The 26002-nt window shown below is 45.4% G+C and overlaps 1 protein-coding gene across 1 annotated transcript in view; it reads right to left on the bottom strand.

Moving 5' to 3' along the window:
- Nucleotides 1–24386, bottom strand: part of col24a1 (collagen type XXIV alpha 1) — a 105956-nt gene extending 81570 nt beyond the window's left edge. Inside the window, exons 1-2 of the mRNA XM_088313086.1 lie at nucleotides 23881–24386; nucleotides 11984–12054 (exon numbers count right to left, since the gene is read on the bottom strand). Coding sequence (XP_088169212.1) covers nucleotides 11984–12054; nucleotides 23881–23933 — 124 coding nt within the window. The 5' untranslated portion in view covers nucleotides 23934–24386. The remainder of the gene's footprint in view (nucleotides 1–11983; nucleotides 12055–23880) is intronic.
- Nucleotides 24387–26002: the final 1616 nt, after the last annotated feature.

The raw sequence follows: 26002 nt of genomic DNA, 5'->3' as shown, positions 1-26002 counted from the left end.
ATGCATCCTTGGTTTAAAATAGCCTACAAGACGAAATCCAGGTATTCCATGCGTTCTTGCTTCATGCAGACCTTGAATAGTAACAGGAATTGGGCTGAGACTGGTGACGTTTCACATCACAAGCGTGTAAGAACACACACAAAAGTAAAGTAAGAAACAGCGTTTATGTGTGTGGTACTCTGTGTTGAGATTATTAGAGAAGACCACACACAATACAACCAGAACTGCTAAATGCCAAAGTTTCCATTGCGTGGGGTCCCGTCAAAGACAAAAGCTCTTTTAAGATTTGAAAGTTCGTAATGAGTCTACCTGACCTTAATTATACAGAGTGAGTTGAGTCACCGGCACAACTTGTTCTTGCCCATATTGCTCAATTTACATCATGGTAATTATATTGAATTTATTAACCACCATTAATTGGTGGACTTTGACGCTATCTTTGGCATCAAGTTTTGCCGCGCAGATATCCCAATGTACCTATAAAACAATTTAAAAACTACTGTTTGTACTTTATTTACACAATCATCATGAACATTATGAAAGAGTGCTTTGTACCTGCTCAAAAAATGTTTTTTGGACCTAACCATCTAATGACTTCTGCCATGTGGCTCTCACAGGTTCCACAAAACGCAGTCTTTACCCAAAATATTTTGTCGTATGCTCAATATTTATGGATACTTTCATATATTTTAATATCATGGTTTCTTCAGAAGAAAGTGCGGCTCTATTTACATCACATTGGATGTTGGTTTGCTGAAAGTAAGGCACAAGGAATAAAAACAACAGAACTTTGTAATAAAGGTGAATCCTTTCAGTCTTTAAGTATGGCGCATTAAACAGATCAATAGGGAAATGTGTCACTTATTTTAGTTCTGAATTGTCATGATTTAAGAAAAAAGGTGGAAAAAAATATTTTCTCATGACAAATGGGAACTGTGGAGAGTTTGACACATTGCATTACTATGTGTCAGAGGTATTTTTAAGAGGTCTAAGCTAGGTGTCAATTGTGCACGTGCAAGAAGAGCAAACTAAGGTAGAAGCAGAACATACCTCAGAATAGATCAAATTTTGACTGTTTGAACTTGTGTGCACACGTGTGCCGGTGGGAGTGCATGTTCCGGTGGAGAGATCTCAGGGTCAATCTGAGGTATTTTTATTGCTAATGCAAGCATGAACTTTCTCTGTATCTGGCATGACAGCTTTTAAAGATGGGTGATATGTGCCGCAGGGTCCAACGTTAAGCCTTATTTAGTGCCCCGGCCACTAGGAGCCAAGTTGTGCTGGCCCAGTCACAACTGGTACTGGCACCATATAATCATTATAAGGGATCATTGCAAATTTCAATGACGACGTATACATATACATAAATTAATTTATGACTCGCCCATACGAATCAACTTTTCAAAAAGCTCATCGAATAGTGAAAAAAAGATGACAACTTTTTTTTAATAGCTCAGTTTTTATTTTGCCTTAGCAGTTTTATTTTCAATTATAATAAATAACGTAACAACACTTTTATTTACAGAATGACACATAAGAAATACCAGCAGCAAAGTACTCTAGTGTATGGCTGTATAAACAAATAGTTTTATCAATTATCACATTGATGATTCCATCAATTACAAAAAATAAAATTAAAAAAAATGAACTAGACTACTTCCTGTTTATGTGTCTAAGAATAATCGGAAATGTAGTCAGAAAGAATGCAAGCTTTGCGTTCTGTGGCGTGTTTCCAATGTTACAATGTGGGACTGCGAAAAAAATATCCCCACGCCACGGGTGTGCGCACTCATTTAGTGAAAGTTGTGCAACATTACTTGCTTATTTTCATCAATAATGAGATTTTTGATTTTCAGTTTTATGAACAAAGTTTGGCCAAAAAGATTGACTACCGCTTCCATCTTATAAAATTTGTTATTGTTTTTTTGAAATATTGTGTGGCGCAAATACACTTGGTTAGAAACGGGAGTGCTATAGAAAACTGTTTGCTGCTGAAATAGGATGGAATGAAGTCGCCAGTTTAATAATAATAAATTAATACAACATCCTGATCATGCATCTGTGTTTCACAGCGGTCGGTCACTGGACGGAGAGATGCGCTGCGTTTAGTGGTTGAACAAGCCAAATACAGCTGCAGTCGTTTCGCCCCTGACTGAGTGGCAAAACACAAACAAGGTAACAGTGTGCAATGCTCGACGTTTCAATGTCTAATAAATGTGCTCGTTGGAGATCTTAATGCTTATATGTGGACACATAAAAACACAATGAGGAGAGAGTTAATGTGCAAAGTTCGCTGAGTTCCTTAATTGTAAGAAGTAAGCAATTGTGAGGAAGAAAACAAAAGACTGAAGTGACATTATTTTTTTCTTTGTTAACTTCTCGTCCTTGTGAGACTACTGTTTTATTATTTACATTATTACACTGAAGAGTTTTTGTTCTTCCAATGCCATGAAGCCCTACTTTAAAACTGTTACATTTATAATGACTGACATCCTTTCAGTATCTCGAGGCCGGGCTGACTATCTTTTATGGAAATCAAAATATGGTCACCCGACTTGTAACAGTCATTATAACGGGAGTAGGGTGTCTCGTTAAATGGTGGCGCCTCTTTAATTTGTTATGTCAATAGGTCACTTCTCCTTCCTTGACCTTTTCACAACATTATTTGTCATGGACTTGACGTGTGAACTCAGACGGCTGTGCTCTCTCAAGGAACACGGAGTTTACTGTCTTTGGCTCCCAATTAAAAAAAAGTACCTGTGGAAATCTACAAGCGATTGCAAAATGTATTAATAGATATGTCATGATTTGTATTTGTTATTTTTGGTTTCATGTTTTGGCCTTGTTCATGTGTCTTGTCTCGTCTTGTCTATTGTGTCCACCTGTGCTCGTTTACCCAAGCCCTAGTGTCAACCAATCCGGTCCTTCCAACCCTCCATGTCTTGTCCAGGTGCTCCTCGTTGTCTCGTCAATTTGTGTGTATTTAGTTCCCTGGTTGCTTTCAGTTCTGGTTGGTTCATTGTCATTTTAAGTGTCGCTTGTCCCTGTCGCTTGTCCCGGTTGCCTGTCCCTGTCGCCAGTTCCTGTCGCCTCTCCCTGTAGTTGGTTTCCTGTCGTTAAGTTTTTCCAAGTTCCTTGTTTGCCTTGGTTTTCTGTTTAATAAATGCCCTTTAAGTTACCCCTGCCTGGCTTCCCTGCGTTTGGGTCCTCACCTTCCTCAACTCTGACAGAATGAACCAACCAGTACTGGACCCAGCAGGAAGCTCACGGCAACAAGTTCGCCATCGCCGCTCAAGCTGGTGCCCCCCTCAGCCTGCCGACCAACCCCTTCGTGTGAGTTCCATATGTTCCGCCAAGCCAGTTTGCCACTCTTCTTCATCTTGTGTTAACATCTTTGATTACGACACCATTTTGTCCCCCCATGTTTTTGTTAATTCAGATTTAGATGATGACCCCTATTTTCAGTTGTCTGATTCCGAGTTTGACCCAGATTTTGATTTTTCTCATGAGTTTTCTTCTCCCAGTCAGTTTTTGTCACGGTTTCCTTTCGAGTCCTTTGAGTCCACACCTGAATCACACCCATCAGACCTTTACTTGGGCACCCGGTTGGCCATCTATCCTGGACCTCCGCGGGGTGGTCAACGACGGCGCCCGAGTAAAGGATCTGCCACCTCTCGTAATAACACCCACTTTTTACACCCTGAGTCACGTTTTTCCGATTCACTTAGTTCACTTCGTCCGTCTGTTTCTGTACCTCGTCCACAGTCGGTTTCTGCACCACCTTCCGTTCGACCCACGTTTTGTAGCGCACGTTCACCAGCCCCTGTAGTCCCGGTCCCTCGTGTCCTTCGCGTCTCCCGTTCCCCTGAATCCCTATGGCGGCAGGCTGATAGGGATCCGGCCCCCGACCCAGCTCCTCACGAGCTGCAGCCTCCAGTGCCGGCCCCTCGCCAGCTGCAGCGTCCCGTCCCGGCTCCTCGCCAGCTGCAGCGTCCCGTCCCGGCTCCTCGCCAGCTGCAGCGTCCCGTCCCGGCTCCTCGCCAGCTGCAGCGTCCCGTCCCGGCTCCTCGCCAGCTGCAGCGTCCCGTCCCGGCTCCTCGCCAGCTGCAGCGTCCCGTCCCGGCTCCTCGCCAGCTGCAGCGTCCCCTCCCGGCTCCTCGCCAGCTGCAGCGTCCCCTCCCGGCTCCTCGCCAGCTGCTGCCTCCCGTCCCGGCTCCTTGCCAGCTGCAGCCTCCCGTCCCGGCTCCTCGCCAGCTGGGGCCTCCCGTCCCGGCTCCTCGCCAGCTGGAGCTTCCCGTCCCGGCTCCTCGCCAGCTGCAGCGTCCCGTCCCGGCTCCTCGCCAGCTGCAGCAAACCACGCAGCCTCCAGAGTCCCACTCGGGCTCACCGCCAGCTGCTGAACCCTGTTCCGGCTCCTCCCCAGCTGCTGAGCCCCGTCCCGGCTCCCCGCCAGCTGCTGAGCCCCGTTCCGGCTCCCCGCCAGCGGATGAGCCCCGTTCCGGCTCCCCGCCAGCGGATGAGTCCCGTTCCGGCTCCCCGCCAGCTGATAAGCCCCGTCCCAGTTCCCCCCGAGCTGCTGGGGCCCGTTCTGGCCTCCAGAGAGCTGCTGACCCCCGTTCCGGCGCCTCGCCAGCGCTTCAAGTCCCTGTTCCGGCGGAGCACGTCCTGCGTCCGCCACAAGTCCCTGTCCCGGCGGAGCACGTCCTGCGTCTGCCACCAGTCCCGGCGGAGCACGCCACGCGTCCGCCACAAGTCCCTGTTCCAGCGGAGCACGTTCTGCGTCCGCCACAAGTCCCTATTCCGGCGGAGCACGTTCTGCGTCCGCCACCAGTCCCTGTTCCGGCGGAGCACGCCCTGCGTCCGCCACAAGTCCCTGGTCCGGCGGAGCACGCCCTGCGTCCGCCACCAGTCCCTGTTCCGGCGGAGCACGTCCTGCGTCCGCCACCAGTCCCTGTTCCGGCGGAGCACGTCCTGCTTCCGCCACCAGTCCCTGTTCCGGCGGAGCATGCCCTGCGTCCGCCACAAGTCCCTCTAACGGCGGAGCACGTCCTGCGTCTGCCACAAGTCCCTGTTCCGGCGGAGCACATCCTGCGTCCGCCACCAGTCCCGGTTCCGGCGGAGCACGCCACGCGTCCGCCACAAGTCCCTGTTCCGGCTGAGCACGTTCTGCGTCCGCCACAAGTCCCTGTTCCGGCGGAGCACGTTCTGCGTCCGCCACCAGTCCCTGTCCCCGCTGCGCCCGGCCCGCCGCCGCTCCAAGTCCCGGCCTCTGGTGCGCCCGGCCCGCCGCCGCTCCAAATCCCTGCCTCGGCGGTGCCAGACGGCCCGCCGCCACCCCACTTCCCTGTCCCGGCGGCGCCCGAGGACACGCAGTCGCTTCCCGTCGCTGCCTCGGCGGTGCTCGACGATCCGCCGTCGCCCCAAGCTCCTTTTTCGGCGGGACTCGACGATCCGCCGGCGCTCCAGTTTCCTGCCTGGGCGGTGGACGACGACCCGCCGTCGCTTCTCGTCTCTGCCACAGCGGCGCCCGACGAAGCGCCGCCGCTCCACGTTCCTGTCTCGGTGGGGTTCGACGACCGGCCGCCGCTCCAAGTTCCTGCCTCGGCTGCACCCGCCTCGCCACTGCTCCAAGCTCCTGCCTCGGCTGCGCCCCGCGACCCGCCGCCGCTTCTCGTCTCTGCCTCGGCGCCGCCCGACGACCCGCCGCCGCGTCTCGTCTCTGCCTCGGCGCCACCCGACCCGCAGCCGCCTTTCGTCTTGCCCTCGGCGCGACACTCCGTGCGGCTGCCATGTCCTCCCGGACGCCCGCCTGAATGGCCACGGCTAGACTCCCTGGTCTGGCCTCCCGGACGCCCGCCTGAAGGGCCACGGCTAGACTCGTTGGTCTGTCCTCCCGGACGCCCGCCTGAATGGCCACGGCTAGACTCCCTGGTCTGGCCTCCCGGACGCCCTCCTGACCAGCCTTGATTGCGGACTGTGGTCCCGCCTCCTGGCCCCCTTCCGCCCACCCTGATTTTGGACAATTTTCTTTTGTTTGTGTTTGGGACGTCTGGGATCCGTCCCTTAAAGGGGGGGTACTGTCATGATTTGTATTTGTTATTTTTGGTTTCATGTTTTGGCCTTGTTCATGTGTCTTGTCTCGTCTTGTCTATTGTGTCCACCTGTGCTCGTTTACCCAAGCCCTAGTGTCAACCAATCCGGTCCTTCCAACCCTCCATGTCTTGTCCAGGTGCTCCTCGTTGTCTCGTCAATTTGTGTGTATTTAGTTCCCTGGTTGCTTTCAGTTCTGGTTGGTTCATTGTCATTTTAAGTGTCGCTTGTCCCTGTCGCTTGTCCCGGTTGCCTGTCCCTGTCGCCAGTTCCTGTCGCCTCTCCCTGTAGTTGGTTTCCTGTCGTTAAGTTTTTCCAAGTTCCTTGTTTGCCTTGGTTTTCTGTTTAATAAATGCCCTTTAAGTTACCCCTGCCTGGCTTCCCTGCGTTTGGGTCCTCACCTTCCTCAACTCTGACAGAATGAACCAACCAGTACTGGACCCAGCAGGAAGCTCACGGCAACAAGTTCGCCATCGCCGCTCAAGCTGGTGCCCCCCTCAGCCTGCCGACCAACCCCTTCGTGTGAGTTCCATATGTTCCGCCAAGCCAGTTTGCCACTCTTCTTCATCTTGTGTTAACATCTTTGATTACGACACCATTTTGTCCCCCCATGTTTTTGTTAATTCAGATTTAGATGATGACCCCTATTTTCAGTTGTCTGATTCCGAGTTTGACCCAGATTTTGATTTTTCTCATGAGTTTTCTTCTCCCAGTCAGTTTTTGTCACGGTTTCCTTTCGAGTCCTTTGAGTCCACACCTGAATCACACCCATCAGACCTTTACTTGGGCACCCGGTTGGCCATCTATCCTGGACCTCCGCGGGGTGGTCAACGACGGCGCCCGAGTAAAGGATCTGCCACCTCTCGTAATAACACCCACTTTTTACACCCTGAGTCACGTTTTTCCGATTCACTTAGTTCACTTCGTCCGTCTGTTTCTGTACCTCGTCCACAGTCGGTTTCTGCACCACCTTCCGTTCGACCCACGTTTTGTAGCGCACGTTCACCAGCCCCTGTAGTCCCGGTCCCTCGTGTCCTTCGCGTCTCCCGTTCCCCTGAATCCCTATGGCGGCAGGCTGATAGGGATCCGGCCCCCGACCCAGCTCCTCACGAGCTGCAGCCTCCAGTGCCGGCCCCTCGCCAGCTGCAGCGTCCCGTCCCGGCTCCTCGCCAGCTGCAGCGTCCCGTCCCGGCTCCTCGCCAGCTGCAGCGTCCCGTCCCGGCTCCTCGCCAGCTGCAGCGTCCCGTCCCGGCTCCTCGCCAGCTGCAGCGTCCCGTCCCGGCTCCTCGCCAGCTGCAGCGTCCCGTCCCGGCTCCTCGCCAGCTGCAGCGTCCCCTCCCGGCTCCTCGCCAGCTGCAGCGTCCCCTCCCGGCTCCTCGCCAGCTGCTGCCTCCCGTCCCGGCTCCTTGCCAGCTGCAGCCTCCCGTCCCGGCTCCTCGCCAGCTGGGGCCTCCCGTCCCGGCTCCTCGCCAGCTGGAGCTTCCCGTCCCGGCTCCTCGCCAGCTGCAGCGTCCCGTCCCGGCTCCTCGCCAGCTGCAGCAAACCACGCAGCCTCCAGAGTCCCACTCGGGCTCACCGCCAGCTGCTGAACCCTGTTCCGGCTCCTCCCCAGCTGCTGAGCCCCGTCCCGGCTCCCCGCCAGCTGCTGAGCCCCGTTCCGGCTCCCCGCCAGCGGATGAGCCCCGTTCCGGCTCCCCGCCAGCGGATGAGTCCCGTTCCGGCTCCCCGCCAGCTGATAAGCCCCGTCCCAGTTCCCCCCGAGCTGCTGGGGCCCGTTCTGGCCTCCAGAGAGCTGCTGACCCCCGTTCCGGCGCCTCGCCAGCGCTTCAAGTCCCTGTTCCGGCGGAGCACGTCCTGCGTCCGCCACAAGTCCCTGTCCCGGCGGAGCACGTCCTGCGTCTGCCACCAGTCCCGGCGGAGCACGCCACGCGTCCGCCACAAGTCCCTGTTCCAGCGGAGCACGTTCTGCGTCCGCCACAAGTCCCTATTCCGGCGGAGCACGTTCTGCGTCCGCCACCAGTCCCTGTTCCGGCGGAGCACGCCCTGCGTCCGCCACAAGTCCCTGGTCCGGCGGAGCACGCCCTGCGTCCGCCACCAGTCCCTGTTCCGGCGGAGCACGTCCTGCGTCCGCCACCAGTCCCTGTTCCGGCGGAGCACGTCCTGCTTCCGCCACCAGTCCCTGTTCCGGCGGAGCATGCCCTGCGTCCGCCACAAGTCCCTCTAACGGCGGAGCACGTCCTGCGTCTGCCACAAGTCCCTGTTCCGGCGGAGCACATCCTGCGTCCGCCACCAGTCCCGGTTCCGGCGGAGCACGCCACGCGTCCGCCACAAGTCCCTGTTCCGGCTGAGCACGTTCTGCGTCCGCCACAAGTCCCTGTTCCGGCGGAGCACGTTCTGCGTCCGCCACCAGTCCCTGTCCCCGCTGCGCCCGGCCCGCCGCCGCTCCAAGTCCCGGCCTCTGGTGCGCCCGGCCCGCCGCCGCTCCAAATCCCTGCCTCGGCGGTGCCAGACGGCCCGCCGCCACCCCACTTCCCTGTCCCGGCGGCGCCCGAGGACACGCAGTCGCTTCCCGTCGCTGCCTCGGCGGTGCTCGACGATCCGCCGTCGCCCCAAGCTCCTTTTTCGGCGGGACTCGACGATCCGCCGGCGCTCCAGTTTCCTGCCTGGGCGGTGGACGACGACCCGCCGTCGCTTCTCGTCTCTGCCACAGCGGCGCCCGACGAAGCGCCGCCGCTCCACGTTCCTGTCTCGGTGGGGTTCGACGACCGGCCGCCGCTCCAAGTTCCTGCCTCGGCTGCACCCGCCTCGCCACTGCTCCAAGCTCCTGCCTCGGCTGCGCCCCGCGACCCGCCGCCGCTTCTCGTCTCTGCCTCGGCGCCGCCCGACGACCCGCCGCCGCGTCTCGTCTCTGCCTCGGCGCCACCCGACCCGCAGCCGCCTTTCGTCTTGCCCTCGGCGCGACACTCCGTGCGGCTGCCATGTCCTCCCGGACGCCCGCCTGAATGGCCACGGCTAGACTCCCTGGTCTGGCCTCCCGGACGCCCGCCTGAAGGGCCACGGCTAGACTCGTTGGTCTGTCCTCCCGGACGCCCGCCTGAATGGCCACGGCTAGACTCCCTGGTCTGGCCTCCCGGACGCCCTCCTGACCAGCCTTGATTGCGGACTGTGGTCCCGCCTCCTGGCCCCCTTCCGCCCACCCTGATTTTGGACAATTTTCTTTTGTTTGTGTTTGGGACGTCTGGGATCCGTCCCTTAAAGGGGGGGTACTGTCATGATTTGTATTTGTTATTTTTGGTTTCATGTTTTGGCCTTGTTCATGTGTCTTGTCTCGTCTTGTCTATTGTGTCCACCTGTGCTCGTTTACCCAAGCCCTAGTGTCAACCAATCCGGTCCTTCCAACCCTCCATGTCTTGTCCAGGTGCTCCTCGTTGTCTCGTCAATTTGTGTGTATTTAGTTCCCTGGTTGCTTTCAGTTCTGGTTGGTTCATTGTCATTTTAAGTGTCGCTTGTCCCTGTCGCTTGTCCCGGTTGCCTGTCCCTGTTGCCAGTTCCTGTCGCCAGTTCCTGTCACCTCTCCCTGTAGTTGGTTTCCTGTCGTTAAGTTTTTCCAAGTTCCTTGTTTGCCTTGGTTTTCTGTTTAATAAATGCCCTTTAAGTTACCCCTGCCTGGCTTCCCTGCGTATGGGTCCTCACCTTCCTCAACTCTGACAAGATACTGATTATAATTAGAAAGCTTTAGAGCAGGGGTCTCAAACTCGCGGCCCGCGGACCATTTGCGGCCCACGGGGTGATAGTTTACGGCCCCCGCCTTATTATGAAAGTTTAATGTTCGTGCGGCCCGCGAATTTGGCAACAAGTAGGTAATTGGGTAGTTATAAAGCTTTAATTACAGTGTAATTAAAGCTTTATAACTACAGAAGTAGGCCTACTCATCCCAGAACTATGGTTTATGCTTAGGATCTCTGCTATTTGACAAGATTTCGATTTGATTGACAGGAGACCCATGCGCGAACAGGATGTGCAGTCTGACGGAGCTTTGCATCAGCACTAGCACAGACGGCGGGACTAATTATAAAATGTAGGATTACCTGGTCACAGTGGATAAAATTGAACCGCGGATTATTGTTGGGCACATCTTCAGCTTTAAAACGATGGTAGGATTGTAATTTTTTTTCGATGTTTTAGTAGGGTTTTGATTGATGAATGTTCCACTCATGTTCAGGACAATTCATGTTCAGAAGAAGATTAAAGAACTGTTAATACAGACATTTGACTCATTATTATTATTATTATTATTTATTACTGATTAATTTTCTTATTAATTCCTTATTTATTTTCTTATTAATTCCTTATTTATTTTTAAATCTTATTTTGTGTTAAAAAATAAAAATAAAGACATTTGAGAAGATTAGATTTTTTTGATTTTTTTCTTGCGGAAAACCTGATGCGACCCAGCCTCACCCAGAGTCTGCCTCTAGTGGCCCCCAGGTAAATTTAGTTTGAGACCCCTGCTTTAGAGGGATTGTACCATGCTGTTGTCATATTTATAAATGAAATACGATGACACCCACCACATACCTGTCTGCCTGCTCCTCGATCAAAAACAACAATACCGCCTTACACCTGCATAGAGGTAGTGTAATATTTTGTCCACTTTTTCGCACTAAATTGGCCGGTTGCCGGGGGAGAGGACGGCACGGTCCACCAAGCCCAGCACAAAAATACACCAAGCTTGTTGGTTTGGCTCTGTACTGCAATCTTTCACCATTTCCTTTTCCGTTTTCCTTCACCTAGCATGCACATTCAGTGACTGTGCATACTTGTTCTTAAAAGAGGAATAAATGTATGCCAAATCCTAACGTGATCAGATGAGGTCAACATCTACGATATATTTCCTTTTCATCTCTGCTGATTGATTTAGCTCCTTACCCATAGTGATCCTAGTGGTATGTATATGAACATTAAGATCATGTTCAACATAGTCAGAGGCTTTTAGCAAGGCAGCAATCATAGAGAGGTTATTGAAGTGGCTTTTATGTGCATTCTGAGGCACTGAGAGCAAGAGCAGACATGTTGAGGGCGGAACAGAGGAAAATGATCACTTAGCCTCTGCCCCTGAGTCATCCATGCTCATGCGCAAGATAAAAATATAAAACCTTTCTTATGCAGCAATATTTGGAATATAAAAAGCCATTAATTTCAATGGGAAATATATTATCGATTTATGAAGATTTCAAGTCACATGAAGCCAATTAAGTTTGTAAACTCGAGGGTTCTTCTAAATATATATTCATAATGCCAGTGATTCCCAATCACTGTGGGTTGGCAAATTATTGTGATGTAACAGATGCCCGCTATATATATGATTTTCACTTAATTGTAATTGTTTTTCTCCAAATTTTATCTATTTTGTATAGTATAGTATATATATATATATATATATATATATATATATATATATATATATATATATATATATATATATATATATATATAAAACCGTATATCTTTGTCCATCCATCTACGTCAGTGACATACTGTCAGGCAGAACAATTAAATGTACTTCCACTAGATGACAGAAGATAAAATTACCCAATTACCTACTTGTTGCCATTCACACAAGAAGAGTATCTTGGCTCAATCAAGATTTGGAATCACTACAAACCAATGGGATTATCTGATCGGATTTATGTAAAAAAAAAAAAAAAAACAGTAAAGTAATCTGCGTAATCTGAAAATTTTAACACTCTATTATTTATTGAAGGTTGAGTGAATCAGTCATGTCAGCTTTCACTGTTGCACCGCTTAGTGAAAAATGTATAATTCTGATTCTGAAATCATATTGACAAGGGATTTTAAGAGTACTGTAAAATGTATTTTAAATGCAACGTACTTTGAGTTAGGTAGTCTTCTTCTCCAGAGAGTGCTGCAGAGCATACCGACAGGAGCAGGAGAATGTTCCACCTAAAGGGACAAGGAAACACAAATTAGTCATTTGCATTTGAAAATGGGTGCTTAATGGCAAAGATTAACTGATTTTTTTTAAGTTATTTTCTAAGCCCATGCCTGTGTCTTGTTTGTAAATCATGAGTAAGTGTCAGGTTTTACGAATTGAGTTTGAAGCAACTCACAAACATGAGTAAGTCTTGAGTCAAGATGAGTTTTAAGCAGGTCCCAAATTATTGTGCAAAGACTAATTAAGTCCATTAAAGTCCGCACTAAATTTGAAGCTAGATGACAGCATTACAAAAATCTGAAAATGTTGTGTGACTTTCATGAGCGCTCCACTGGACTGACTGCGAGCATTTCCTGCTGACACGCTGCTTACAGAGAGGAAAGACGGACACTACTGACGACAGCATGCAGGCGTGAAAGTGTGAAGGATGGGTGTGAAAGACTACAGAAAGTTTTTTTATTTTTACACTGTATGTTAGCAGCCTCTGTTGGTGAAGGTTTGAGACTATATTCAGTTGACAACAAACCGACCCCTTTATGTGTATGTATGCGCAGGAGAAAGCTGGATAAGAGCCACTGTCTACAATGTTGTAGTCTGCAAGAATCATCACAGGTTGGATAAACCTTTACACATCAGACGCTGCCCAAAGCACACCACACTCGACAGCTCTGTAAACAGCCATCTGATTGGCTGAGGCAGAAGCATTCCCGGAATGCTTTGAAGCACTTGGGATATGAATGGCATGCGAGATACTTGTTTTGTGTTAATTGTATTTCTTTGTTCCTTGTTTTGGTTGTTTCATTGTTTCCTAGTATGCTGTTCAGTTGATGTTGGGTGATAGTTTTGGTTTTGTTGTAACACCGTGACCGTACATAGTGCGGTTACTAGTGACTTGCCTGTATCGGCATTGTGATAAAATGATGATGATCTTATACGTCTGCTTACGTTTACCAAAGTTGCTGGAGTCTCTCATTGACTCGTAAGCGCCGCAGGATGTTTCAACTAATTATAGAACAATTATCGTCCGGGCAGATTGTCGGAACCGATATTCGGCATTTTGCCGATATCGGCATCCTCCTTTTTTTTTTTTACTTTCAAAGCTGATAAATTAAAAGCACGTTTATTTTTTTTCACTTCTCTCTCTGTCTCTGCTGAGCTTGTTGCCCTGCCTGCAGAAGCAGATTGGCCAGCCCACAGCACCAATTGATTGGACCCTGGTGCAGTTTGTAGCAGCCAATCAGCAGTAAGCTGCCTGTTTGCTTTGTCACCTCGAGGCACATGTACTACGGGAGAAGTCCCGCTAGCAGAGGAAGGTAAGGCTAGACTTTGCAGAAATTTCAATAAATGTCAATCTACTACAAATCACAACTAATGGAAAACTATTTACTGAAGTAAACATTAAAGAGATGTTTGTTTTTATTGAACTATAAGACATGCAGCTAAGCCTGGGCGCTCTGTGCACTTTTTGTTAGACTTTTGAAATTAAGTTTTCCATTTTCTAAGATCTAAAAAAGCTTTAACATGTTGTAAATCACTAAAGTTGTTTAACAAACATGTGCTTACAGGCATTCAAACCAAGTCAAGTTTTGGAGTTTTTACTTTTCAAAATTATGACACCATTTACACCTTTTTTCAACCAATGAATATTGGCTTCAAATATCAGTTATTGTCCTCCATGACTACTAATAATCAGTAACGGCCCTGAAAAAAGCATATCGGTCCATCACTAGTTTCAACATGAGTGTGTATGTGGCAAATACAGAAAAAGCGCTGAGTCTGCGTTTAGTAATAGCCCAAAGTTGGTGAAAATATGGTACTTTCAGTTTCTGAATTGTCTGATAAATGGGGGCGAGGCAACTCTGTGCGGCGGGAAGCCCAGATGGGCACAACATGGCCCCAAACATGCGAGACCAAACTTGCCCTGGGACGAAACTGAAGTTACGCCCCCATTTTGACGCCTAGCGCCACTCTACTAAAATAGGAACCAATGAGTTATTTTAGAGTAACTGTTCTAGCAGTTTACCTAACTTATTGCTGCTCAGAATGCATCCATATTGTTTGTATTAACATTTGACTCACTTTGGGTAGACAGTTTTACCACACAGAAAGAAAAGATTTGTTACATATGTGTAGCACTAGCATGTAGCGCATGGGTGTCAAACTCCGGGCTTTGAGGGCTCAGCATCGTTATCAAGATCCTGCCCTCAAGGATCTGAGTTTTACACTTGTGATGTATCATCAACGCTTGATGTATTTGCCTTTGTAAGTCTGAATCACAAACTGTACGTATTTTTTAATGGTTCCAAACTTGTCTCCATATTGTTGCTTGATTTCTGATGGATTTTCTGCTAGATGATGGATAATTTCATACTGCAGCTCAATTCCAATTTTTGGGGGGGGCCATGCGACACATGTCAGATTTTATCGTGCAGTGTAAAAAAAAAAAAAATATATATATATATATATATATATTTTTTTTTTTTTTTTTAATCTGACCTAGGCCTTTTTCGCATGTGGGCATAAATCACATATGTATGCAATGCATTTGCAATATGAATGCTCATCCTGTGTCCCATAACACGTGTTGTGTAAAAATTGCATTTGTTTTTGCGACGTGAAGGAGTACATAAGCGCAGTAGTTCCACTAATTACAACAACCTAGTCTCAATAGTCTGGTTTTATTTGTGTCTATGCCATAAAATTATTACTTAATGTTAAACCAATGTGGCGTAAATTAGGTTGGGGACAGCCGATTTAGCTGACAGACAACACCTCATGAGGACTCGGTCGTGGTCATATTCCGAAAAATTTTCAACCCAACTTTAGTTGGCAACGAGAGAAATATATTAGCCTCATCAAACAAATCATTCTTGGCGCTTCCTGCTTCCAGCAGTGCTTACATGACTCAACAGTTTGTGACAGCATCAGTTTTCTCAACGCGATTCTGGCAGCGCGGATGTTTCTGTTTCCAACTCATCTTGAATAATCAGATCTAGTGGGTTTAATAATTTATGTCAAAGAACTGACGCTGAGAATTCTTTACTGTGATTATTAGGGACAGGAATTTCCCCATGGGGAAAATCAGCAATCCATGATGTTCTTTTTCCCTATAAAGCACATTGCTCAATAAAATATATGTGAACTACTTGGAATTGCTTTGATATTCTGAATAAGATTGGTCATAAAAGGTGACAGAATATTTATAAAAGTCACAGTGGGGATAGTTTTACAATTAGAATATGAGTTTCCATATTTTTACTGAACAAAAAAGACATAAAGACATCACAGTGCAAGGTAGAATTGTGCTATATATATATATATATATATATATATGATATAAAACATACATTATTTTAGTATGGGCAATGTTTACATCCACTCTTAAAAATCAAAAGATGTGAAAAGACACCAGATTTAGCAGAAAGATCATTTCTATCTGCAGTCCTAATATCGTTCAATTTTCCTCGTTGCTCGTGAGTGAATGCTGTAGTTTCTTTTCCTCAGCAAAATAATACGCTTGAGCTGATTGTGATTTCTTTTTTCAATCAATTTCATTTACAGCTTGTCAACATGGTATCCATCTACAATGTTTCATTTTGTAAACACTATATTGTTCACCTTTTATTCTTCATCTCTCATCTACTGCCTCTACCCATTGTACACGGTCTGGTGCACATTCAGAAGTCGCAGTCAGGCCTCCAGAACAAGCTGACAATCTTGTGTTCCTAAAACTATCCAAAAGAACACTGCCACATGTATTCAAATAAATCTTATGTATAATTACTGCATTCAATGACTGACATGAGAAGATTCAACTATTTCAATCAGCTATATTCATAATCTCGATACAGGACACTCCTTTTTTTTCTTTCCAGTTTGCCAACCAAGATGAATTCAAAGACTTTCCTCTGATAGGTCTTGAAAAAAGTTTGTGGTGGAGCTGGTAATGACAGAAACACGGCTATTGTGGAATGATCAAGGAATCAACAATAGAAATGTTTCCATGAAGTGACAGTGCTTTTCCTTTCTGCAATTGTAAGGTTTTGTCCAATTTTTTGATTGCAATTTACTTGACATAGGTCCTCCAATCTTTCAGGGATGACGATACCTTACACATCAACAGGCAAATCAATCCACATCACTGGTATTTTATAATCAATTTTAAAGACCTTTTAGACAACAATCCTAAGTATTTTGCATTTATCACAACTACCCTTTAATACAGAGTATTGTGAGAAGGTCTCCATGATAATAAGAATAATAAGATCATTTTCTTAACAAAGTTTTGGATGTAGAAGGAAGCTTGTATCCATAGGCGTCCATCGAAGTTTTTACGTCTTATGTAATCTTACTTTGATTCCTAATATTTCTATGGCAATAATGAAGAAATAGGAGAATAAAGGACATCTTTGCTTAACAAATATGGCCATTATTCCTTCTTCTACAATATGTTTAATTATATTAGAATCAGAATTCCCTTTATTGTCATTGTACTTAGTGTACAACGCGATTGGAGAACTCCCCTCTCCAGTGCATTGAAACAAATAATTTATTATTGTTTTTTTTTTTACATTTTTAAATTAAAAAAAAGTTTTAAATCAATTTATCAGAAACTTGCCAAAATTAGGACACTTGCAAATGAAATACAATTTTATTTTATCAAAGGATTGCAACAAAAAACTAATCTTTATCCTCCTTATTATAATTTTCAATCACTACTGTCTAATATTTTAACCTATATATTTCTACCATGTGGAAAAACATACTGGTCTTGGTAAATGATGTTCAATTGAACAGACCTAAGACACCACATTATACAGAGCCAACTTTTAATGTTGCTTTCAAAAAAGGGGCTGCATGCTTACTCTGAACATTCAGACTAAATCAAACACACTGACTGTCATCTGTACTATGGAAGCTGCTGACACAACATCCAGTGGCTCCTGGCAACTTGAGGGATGACAACTCTGGAAAAAAAAAATAGTTGTCTTGCTACGTTCCTGTGAGACAAACAAGAGAGAGTCCCATCACTCTCAGTCTGCTCCTGAAGATTCCACTTGCTTGTTATTTGAGTGTGATAGTGGCAAACAGCACAAGTGCCGCCTTACAAATGTCTCATTTTCTCTGTCCAATAGAAGCAACACTAAAGATACAAGAGCTTGCGTGGCCCAATTTGGCAGATTGCCTCCGACAGGCAAGCATGTTTGTTTTCCCATACTTAATGGACGGGAAAGAGAAGCACAAAAAAAAAAGAGATGAGGACAGGGAAAGCGCTGAATGGAAATGCATGTAATTGCAAAAACACACTATAACCTCTTCTCCATCAAGAATGTAGTCTGGCGTCCATCTCCAGGAACACGGACACTTAATCCAAAGTATGAAAAGACAAAAAAAAATAAAATAAAACATGTGGTATTACAATAATGTATCTGTTGAGAGGGGAGTGAAAAACGAAAAATTATCTTAGCTCTAAAATTGTTGGTGATTAATATTAGACTTCAGAAGGGAATGAAATCTAAATATAACTTAAGAGCATTCCCTTTTGGGCTCTCACGGGTGACCATCTGATGCTGATTCAGACAACTTTTTTTCTGACGTCACTGTTCAAGCTATTTAAGGAATCCATGGCCTGAACACCCCCAACCTGACCCCACCCACCAAGATCCAGCACATCTACAATGGCATTGGTTATGTAAATACCTACACAGCCGAATCGTGCAAGCAAACTTTGTCTCAAAGTGGCCGGAAAAAACATTAACACATAAAACTCATACTATAATTGTGTCATTTGAAAACAACGAGGAATTGATGGCAGTAAGTCTTTATTCAAAGTATTTGACACGCCTCCCAGTCTTTGCACTGAAAGGAAGACAAAGCTCCCCAAACACTGCTCTGTTGACGGAGAGAAATACCACTATGAGGGGAGTGGGTGTCATCTCAAGTATATAAATAATCACAACTTAGAACAAGCCCACGCCAGTGAATCCTTACACAGTAACAGAAATGTGAATGTCCCATCAAACGAGCTGGGATCCTCAACAGCAGTTCATTCAGCCGAGAACAAGACGGAGAGGTACACCGCTTGAATCAATTTGAGAAAGGAGCAAAGTAAGCAAGTCTAAACCACCTTGAGGAAAAAGAAATACACAGTATTTCGTAAATTTGAAATAATTTGACAGGTGAATGGAAACATTCTTCGTATGTATACACGTCTAACTGGACTCACCACTAACCACATCATTAGTCACAACAAAGTATGGAAAGTTGTGAATCCATCCAAACAATTTCAAATTGTTTTACATCTATTAGGGGGGTGGCACGGTGATGATTGGTTAACACATCTGCCTCTCTTTTCAGAGGTACAGGGTTCGATTCCGGCTCCGGCCTCTCTGTGTGTGCATGTTCTTGCCGAACCTGCGATTGAACAATTTAAATTTTCCATAGGTGTGATTTGAGGGCGGATGGTTGTTCGTCTTTGTGTGCCCTGCGATTGGCTGGCAACTAGTTCAGGGTGTACACCACCTACGGCTGCCCGAGGGCAGCTGGGATAGGCTACAGCACCCCCTGCGACCCTAGTCAGGAGAAGCAGATCAGATAATGGATGGATGGATCTAGAGGAATGGGAGAGCTACATAAAGGATGTTCAGGTTTGAAACCAACCCAATGACTAATTTCCCGGTTTCACTTGGGCTTTGTAGAAAAGGTTTTAGGATTTGAATTCAACCAAACAGAATAGTGACATCCCTAAGCTGTTTCTTCCAATGCGCTTCAAGGCGGACAGAGAGCTTGTTTAATCTCTCTCCACAATTTTAGGTTGAGTAACTATGCCATAACAAGCCACCACAAGCTAGCTAGCAGTGTAAAATGAAGCACAGCCAATCACTCATATACTGTAACATTTGTTTCATGTAGTTACTTGATTTTAATGTTCAAAGCAGCTTCAATGAATAATGTTTTTTTTTGTCATGGGCTATCTTTCCAAAAAAGTCCTTGGGCTCTATTTCCGTGCCAAGAGCAAGTCTGATGTGAGGCACGCTCTAAATCTGGGCAGGGACAGGCGAGACTAAATTTTGGTATTTTCACAGACCCAGGCAAGTCGGTGCAGCGTGGTGCATTTTAAAAAGGGATTTTCCGCTGTTGTGGGTGTGAACACTGCTGACTTTTTTCGCCACCATTAAGCTGCTACTCTCGTTCCCTTTTAATGCCATATGCCACAGTTGAGATTAAAGCGCTTCACATTGCGGGAGAAGACACTGCTTAGATTGTCCCCAGGTGACCAAGGCTCACACACCAGAAGGAGCCGCACAATCATATTGAATTAATAATGATGGACAAACTTCCCATTTCTCAAATTGTACAGTATTTCAATATTTTCTCACTGTAGGCATATATGAAGTATGGCCCAGATGAAAATGGGGGGGTTTGGTTTGGAAGGGCAACTGGTATAAAAATTGTGCCAAACATGTCATGTGAGTGACTCACTGTGGAGACCCCACTGTGGACAGGTGTGATGGATGTCATCACATTTCATTCATAAATATGATAACAGAATGCATCAAACCCTCCGAATTTTTGTGGATATCAATCACTCCATTGAATGTATAATTGTTAATATCATCTTTATCATATTGTTTTATAAATCACCCTCAGCTGTGGTAGGGCGCATGGCGGGTGATTGATTGTGTGGTGGAGGGTTTCACACGGATGCGTACAATCTGATTGGAAGGAAGTATCTAAGTCCTCATCTCACAAATCTGTGATCTCATTGGCCAACTTTACGTCATACGCTTATGGAGGTCTCCTTGGTATGCTTGGAGTTCCTTATAAACATACTTTGTACGCTTTGTAGGACTCAAGCAAATCAGACTTTGTCAAGGCAAAGTTACGTGGCGATTTTAAATACAGAACTTGTAATTGTTTATTTGCAATTGAGAATCCAGTGCATTTCCAGAATTCCTGGAAATCCTTAACAGTAATTTTCTTTGTATGTTTCGTTTGGCCAAAAACCTTAACTGGAAGTGGTATCAAACTGCTTGAAGCATCTTTTTTGAAGAGCTTTTTACTAATTAATTCTGTCTGCCAAGCGGCTGCTTGTTATGAAATAAGTTGAGTTCACAACCACGATGTGAGATGTCTCTCAGATTTTTGCTTGTTGGTCCAAGCAAAAAAAAATCAATGGAAGGATGGCTTGGGTCTTGGAAAAACTCACAAATTGGGTCGCTTGTACTGCCAAGGTACTATTGTACAGGGGTACTTTGGTCAACACGGACCACTACCTGTTGCATTTTGTGGCTAGGTAAGGGAATTAAAACAACACATGATGTTTGTGGAACATTACTGCATGGTTGTCTTCTCAATCGCAACAAAAAAACAGTACTTGATCTGTAAGCAATACGTGTCATTTTTGTGTTTGCACATTAACACCAGAATGCTGATGCCTAAAGCGCACATAAAATGGACTTGATACTGTCGAAACACGAATGGCCAACATATATTTCTCAATTTCTCAAGTTCGGGGAACACTCCTCAGGAACTTCTATGACTCGGTGGTTTCATCAGTCATCTTCTATGGAGTGGTCTCCTGGGCAGGAGGCATCTCAGGCTGGGACAAAAAGAGACTGGACAAACTAGTGAGGAGGGCCAGCTCTGTACTGGGCTGGTCCCTGGACTCTGTGGACTCAGTGGGGGGCAGGAGGATGACGGCAAAACTGTCATCAATGCTGGACAACCCAGCCCACCCACTCAATGACACTCTGAGAACACTCCACAGCTCCTTCAGTGACAGACTGTTACACCCTCGCTGTACCAAAGAGAGATTTCGCCGCTCCTTCCTGCCGACTGCTGTCGGACTTTTTAACAAGAACATTGGGTCAGGCCTACAAACAGGAGGGCATTAGTGCAATTGTGCAGTCCTAGGATGCAATATACACTACTACTGTACTTTCAGCCAATGGTGTACTTAAATATTGACCAATGATGTACTTTGTTTACCATTACAGTATTCTTATTACAGTACTTCTATCACTGCAGTATTTCTACCATTGCAGGACGTTCACTATTACAGTACTTTTATCATTGCAGTACTTTTATCATTGCAGTATTTCCCATCATTGCGGTACTTTTACTATTACAGTACTTTTATCATTGCAGTATTTTTCTATCGTTGCAGTACTTTTACTATTATAGTACATTTACCATTGCAGTATATTTTATCATTGCAGTACTTTTTACCATTACAGTACTTTTATCATGCAGTACTTTTCTATCATTTCAGTACTCTTACAATTACAGTACTTTTATCATTGCAATAGTTTTATCATTGCAGTATTTTCAATCATTCAGTAGTTTTTATCATTACAGCGTTTCCCCCTCTGTATAATGGACAGGCATTAGGAGTGTTTCCTTACACTTAGGTACGTTTATACTGTGTATATTTGCATGCTTTTTATGAATGTCTGCTGCTAATGTGATAATTTAACGGCTACATTACGCCGCCGACTCTGTGTGATCTATATCTTTGCTGCTGTAACACCTCAAATTTCCCCATTGTGGGACTAATAAAGGACATCTTTTTCTTTAATTTCCTTTTGCAATGTTTGTTATGCCTATACTGTCTGTTTGTAAAAACTATGCCCCATCAATTCTTTCACAAAACATTATACTAACTGTCTACTAACTTCACTGTCATCTATCGTATAGCAGTTAATTCTTGAGCCACGTGGTGAGTGTAAAGTGCTCTCTTTAGATTGGTGGCTGGAGTCAAGAGGTCAGTGCAGACCAGAGTAAAGATTGACTCAGTCCACAAGACAGCAAGCAGACAAAGGGCTGTGAGTAAATTTACAGTGGTCTTTATTTGTTTAGCCTTTTCCCTTTGCAGATGTTAGAAGCCTGAAATAGAATCACAGAAATAGACCACAGTCCCGATGGACACCAGTGCGCAGAAAGTGAATATACTGTCGTACAGGCAGCAAAAGTTGTTTAAGCTGTGATCATTGAATGCAACATTTATCAAGCTATGTTCTTATTATAATTATAAAATCTATATTACATTAAATAGCTATATTGGTAGAAGCTGCTTCACCACGCTTGCTTTGAATGAAATAGCACATACATGATTGGTTGGGCAAGATGGCATCTCAGTGGGTGTGTGTTTGGGGGGGTTGTGTTTGCCCATGTGTCCACGGTACGCACCACATACACAGATCTGTCCACTAATTGACAAGGCTAACTCTGCAGTTTGGTGATGAAGTGCTACTCCACAAGGAAAATACAATTCATACTGTCCTTTGCAGTTCACGCATGTTTTTTTTTTTCTTTTTAATTTGGGGCTCAGCGACCCCAAACTGTGCCCCTACTCATTGTAACAAAATCCATACTCAACATAGGACTAGCAGTATATTGGGCAGGTTGACCAATAACTGATTTTAATGAGACTGGATTGCCTCCTCAAAACAGACTAATTTGATCACAATAAAACTAGGATGTGCATATAAATGTTCATCCTTGGATTGTTTTGATGAAAGCATGTCACAGGTATATTACTCAGACACCCGCGAACAGCTTTTAAATAGTTAAAAAGAACTGCATCGTTTAAGAAAAAACAGAGCATGAGGACTTTCAATTTAAACTCTGAGGATGTCTGAGTGCAGATCACATTGAGTCCGTACCTTGCTCAAAGGCACTTCAGCAGTGCTCAGGAACTGGCCTCCCTCCAATAACCAGGTATCGATTTTCTTAATTTTTTCTTAATTTTCTTATGACAGACTTGAACCTACTGCCTTTCAAGTCCATACAGCCAGAGAAACTTCCACCCCGATTAATCTTCAAATGAGTCAAAGTTTACATATTTTAACTAAGCAGGAACATCATCAACAGTGTACATTTTCCACTTGAATGAGAGCAATGAAGTCGATGAAGAGTGGTTCTAATCGATCCTGGCTATAGCTGTGTTGTGCCACTGACACCAAAGTAGCAACAATGCCGCACAGCAGTGACTGATTGTCTATAATTGTCTCAATTGGAGTCAGTAAATCAGTTGATGGATGCACGCTAGACTCTAAATTCCAATGAGGCAGCTTTCTCATTTTCACTCAGAAGGGGCAAAAAACAAGAACTGTGATCAGTTCAAGTCCACTTTAATGTCAAGAGGTACTCTTCCTTCCACTGGTAGAGCAACGAGAGTTGAAGTAACGCATTGTAAACCCCCTTTTGCTCACATCTGGAGAGAATTCATGACAGAGTATTGACCATTTGGAATCCAAAAACAATGTAGTTCCAGTCATTGCTAGGAGCACTCACTTAGGAAAAAGGGATGTTGGTCTATTCTGGATATCAATAATGCACACTCCGGTGATGACTGTTCAAGAAAAAGTTTTATAATCTTTTTTTACAACTCTTCTTTTACATTCCCTATCGCTGGCATGCTGAATAAGCACTTTTTCTTCATAGCCTTATGGACCCCATGGCAGCACATGAGCCCCAACAAAATTTTTAAAGGCTTATACTGTATCATATTAAAGTGTGTATTCTATAAATGCTAAATCATTAAATGGGGGTCATTAAGCACTGAGAGCACTGATAGCTCAAGGTTTTTAAATAATGCAACAACGAAATGAATGGTTTGGAACGTCGGTGTGTGTAACTGGTTAAAGTGAGTCTGTAAGTCCATGAAGTTGAACTATGTTCAGTCAATTGGCAGACTTTCAGGGAAAGACGCCAACGAACGAGCAGAATTATGTTTCCAATTACACAAGCGCGAACCATAAGCCTGTCGCGTTTACACTTTCCAACGCGCATATGACAACTGCATGCTCGTTGAGCAAAAGCACACTTACGTTGCTGCCGCGGAAACGTGTCCACTCCTTGTCCGTTGAGCTCCTAAATGCATTTGTATGCATTTGTCCAGGCAGCAGAAATCTGGGTGAAAACAGAATCACACTCGAAAGGATACCTTCTCATGGGCTAACCCTTTGGAAGCAGCCAAGGGAAGCTTCAGGTGGTCGGAGGAGGTAATGTTCGGGCCACCTCAGAGATTCCTCATCGTGTGATAGTCCACAAGAGCTCTCCTGCCTCTCTGCCGGCTCCCTTCTGCGCCAAAGCGCTCTTGTCGCGCGCACTCAACCGGACTGTTTCTATATCCAAACTGGAGACGCACACTGGTTGCTCACGCAGCTACAGGCGCGCGCCCGTAGCAGGTCCGACTGACGATGTGTTCCCTTTGCATTGACAGAGCATCCGACGGCTTTGAGAAGCTTCTTCTCCACCGGCTGCGCGCTGCGTCTTTTCTCCAGGCGGTGGTTTGCGCTATGTGCCTTGACTTGCACTGATGGGACAGCATTCAGCCCAACACAACTCCTACCTACCAGCTGCTGGTGTTGAATTTCACCAAGTTCTGCCTTGTGACATCACGGATATAATTTTGGCATGTGCGCACCATAGACACAATTTTGACAAGTGCGCATGTGTGTACCATGTAGCACACAGTTATTTGGTTCAAGATATTAATCTCCAAGGTATCGACAATTCTAAAAATGCAAGCTCTGAAATTGTTTTTAACAGTAATGATATTAGATGTGAAGGAGGAGCATCTCAGAGGTGTGAATCAAAATGAGTTGTTTGGACTTAAACTATTCACTTCACTGTGTTTGGGATGTATAAATAAAGTATTGTATTGTATTTTCTATTCTCGGTCTAAAGCCTTGTAAAAATGTTGGATATACCATAATATTGTTTTGCGCCTTCAATATAAAAACTAATTTTCTTTTATTAATATAAAATTGCCATATATGTGACTTTGGTCATCCTTCATGACCACATATTTATTTTCCACACATACACTATTCACAATAAGTTGAATTTTTAAAAAAATGTTTTCTCCTTCATGCCTGCATGAAAATTTTCCAGGTACTCCAGTCTTTGCACATTCCAAAGACATGCATGGTTAATAGAAGACTTAAAATTTTTTGAAAGTATAATGTGAATGGTTGTTCATTTCTTTTTGCTCTGCCATTGAATGGTGACCAGAACAGGGTGCCTCCGGCCCATTTATGGCTGGGTCCAGCCCACCACCAATGACCCAAGCGAGGATCAGCGGTTCAGAGAATGAATGATTGAATGTTGTAGTGAATTTAATGTTCAGATTTGAGATTCACCCCAAAAGGCAAGTTTCTCTTTTTTTTTTTTTTTTTTTTTTTTTTTTAGTCAGTTGTCTTTGCAGGCAAGCGAAACAAGGTGGCTTATGCCCTGGGCAGTTTGGCAGTTCTGTCTTGCTTGTCTTGTCAGTGATCAGAAAGTATCTCTCTGTTTATTTACTGTATGATATATATCCGGTTGTGGAATTTAAACCATTATACAGCCTTCAAACCATGTCCTCTGCATAAATTAGATGACGCTGAGAACTCTAACTTCAGAGTTCTGAAACACTAAATTCCCTGTAGTTGTAAATTTAGGCGTGAATGGCTTCTATTTCACAGGTGTCAAACTCAAGGCCTGGGGGCCAGATCCAGACGGCAATATCATTCTATATGGCCCATGAAAGCAAATAATGTGCCTTGACTTAATGTTGCTTGCTAAGATACCAAAATTGTAAATTATCTTAAATTTATGCCATTGCAAGCATTTTTTGTCAAACTATGTATTTATAATAAACTGAAAAGTATTACTTGTCGTTTATCAAATAAAATTTTGTGCGCACATGTGGTAGGCAGAGTCCACCTTGGAGTGGTCACCAGCCAATTGCAGGGCACACATAGACAATCAATCATTTACTCTCTCAATTACACTGATGGAATTTGAACAGAAACAGAAAATATGCAAACTCCACACATGAGAGCTAGAGCCCGGATTCAAATCAACAATTTCTGCACTGTAAGGCGGATGTGCTAACCATTCGTCCAATGTTCCACCTATACTGTTGGTTGATGAAACTTATTGCTTAGTCAAGTATTTACAGAGCAC

This window comes from Idiotropiscis lumnitzeri, chromosome 13 (genome assembly GCF_059441095.1).
Source record: "Idiotropiscis lumnitzeri isolate Australia: NSW breed Sydney's pygmy pipehorse chromosome 13, RoL_Ilum_1.0, whole genome shotgun sequence".
Lineage (NCBI taxonomy): Eukaryota > Metazoa > Chordata > Actinopteri > Syngnathiformes > Syngnathidae > Idiotropiscis > Idiotropiscis lumnitzeri.
The sequence above is the reverse complement of the archived record's forward strand: the minus strand, read 5'-3'. Positions and strand labels throughout refer to the sequence as shown.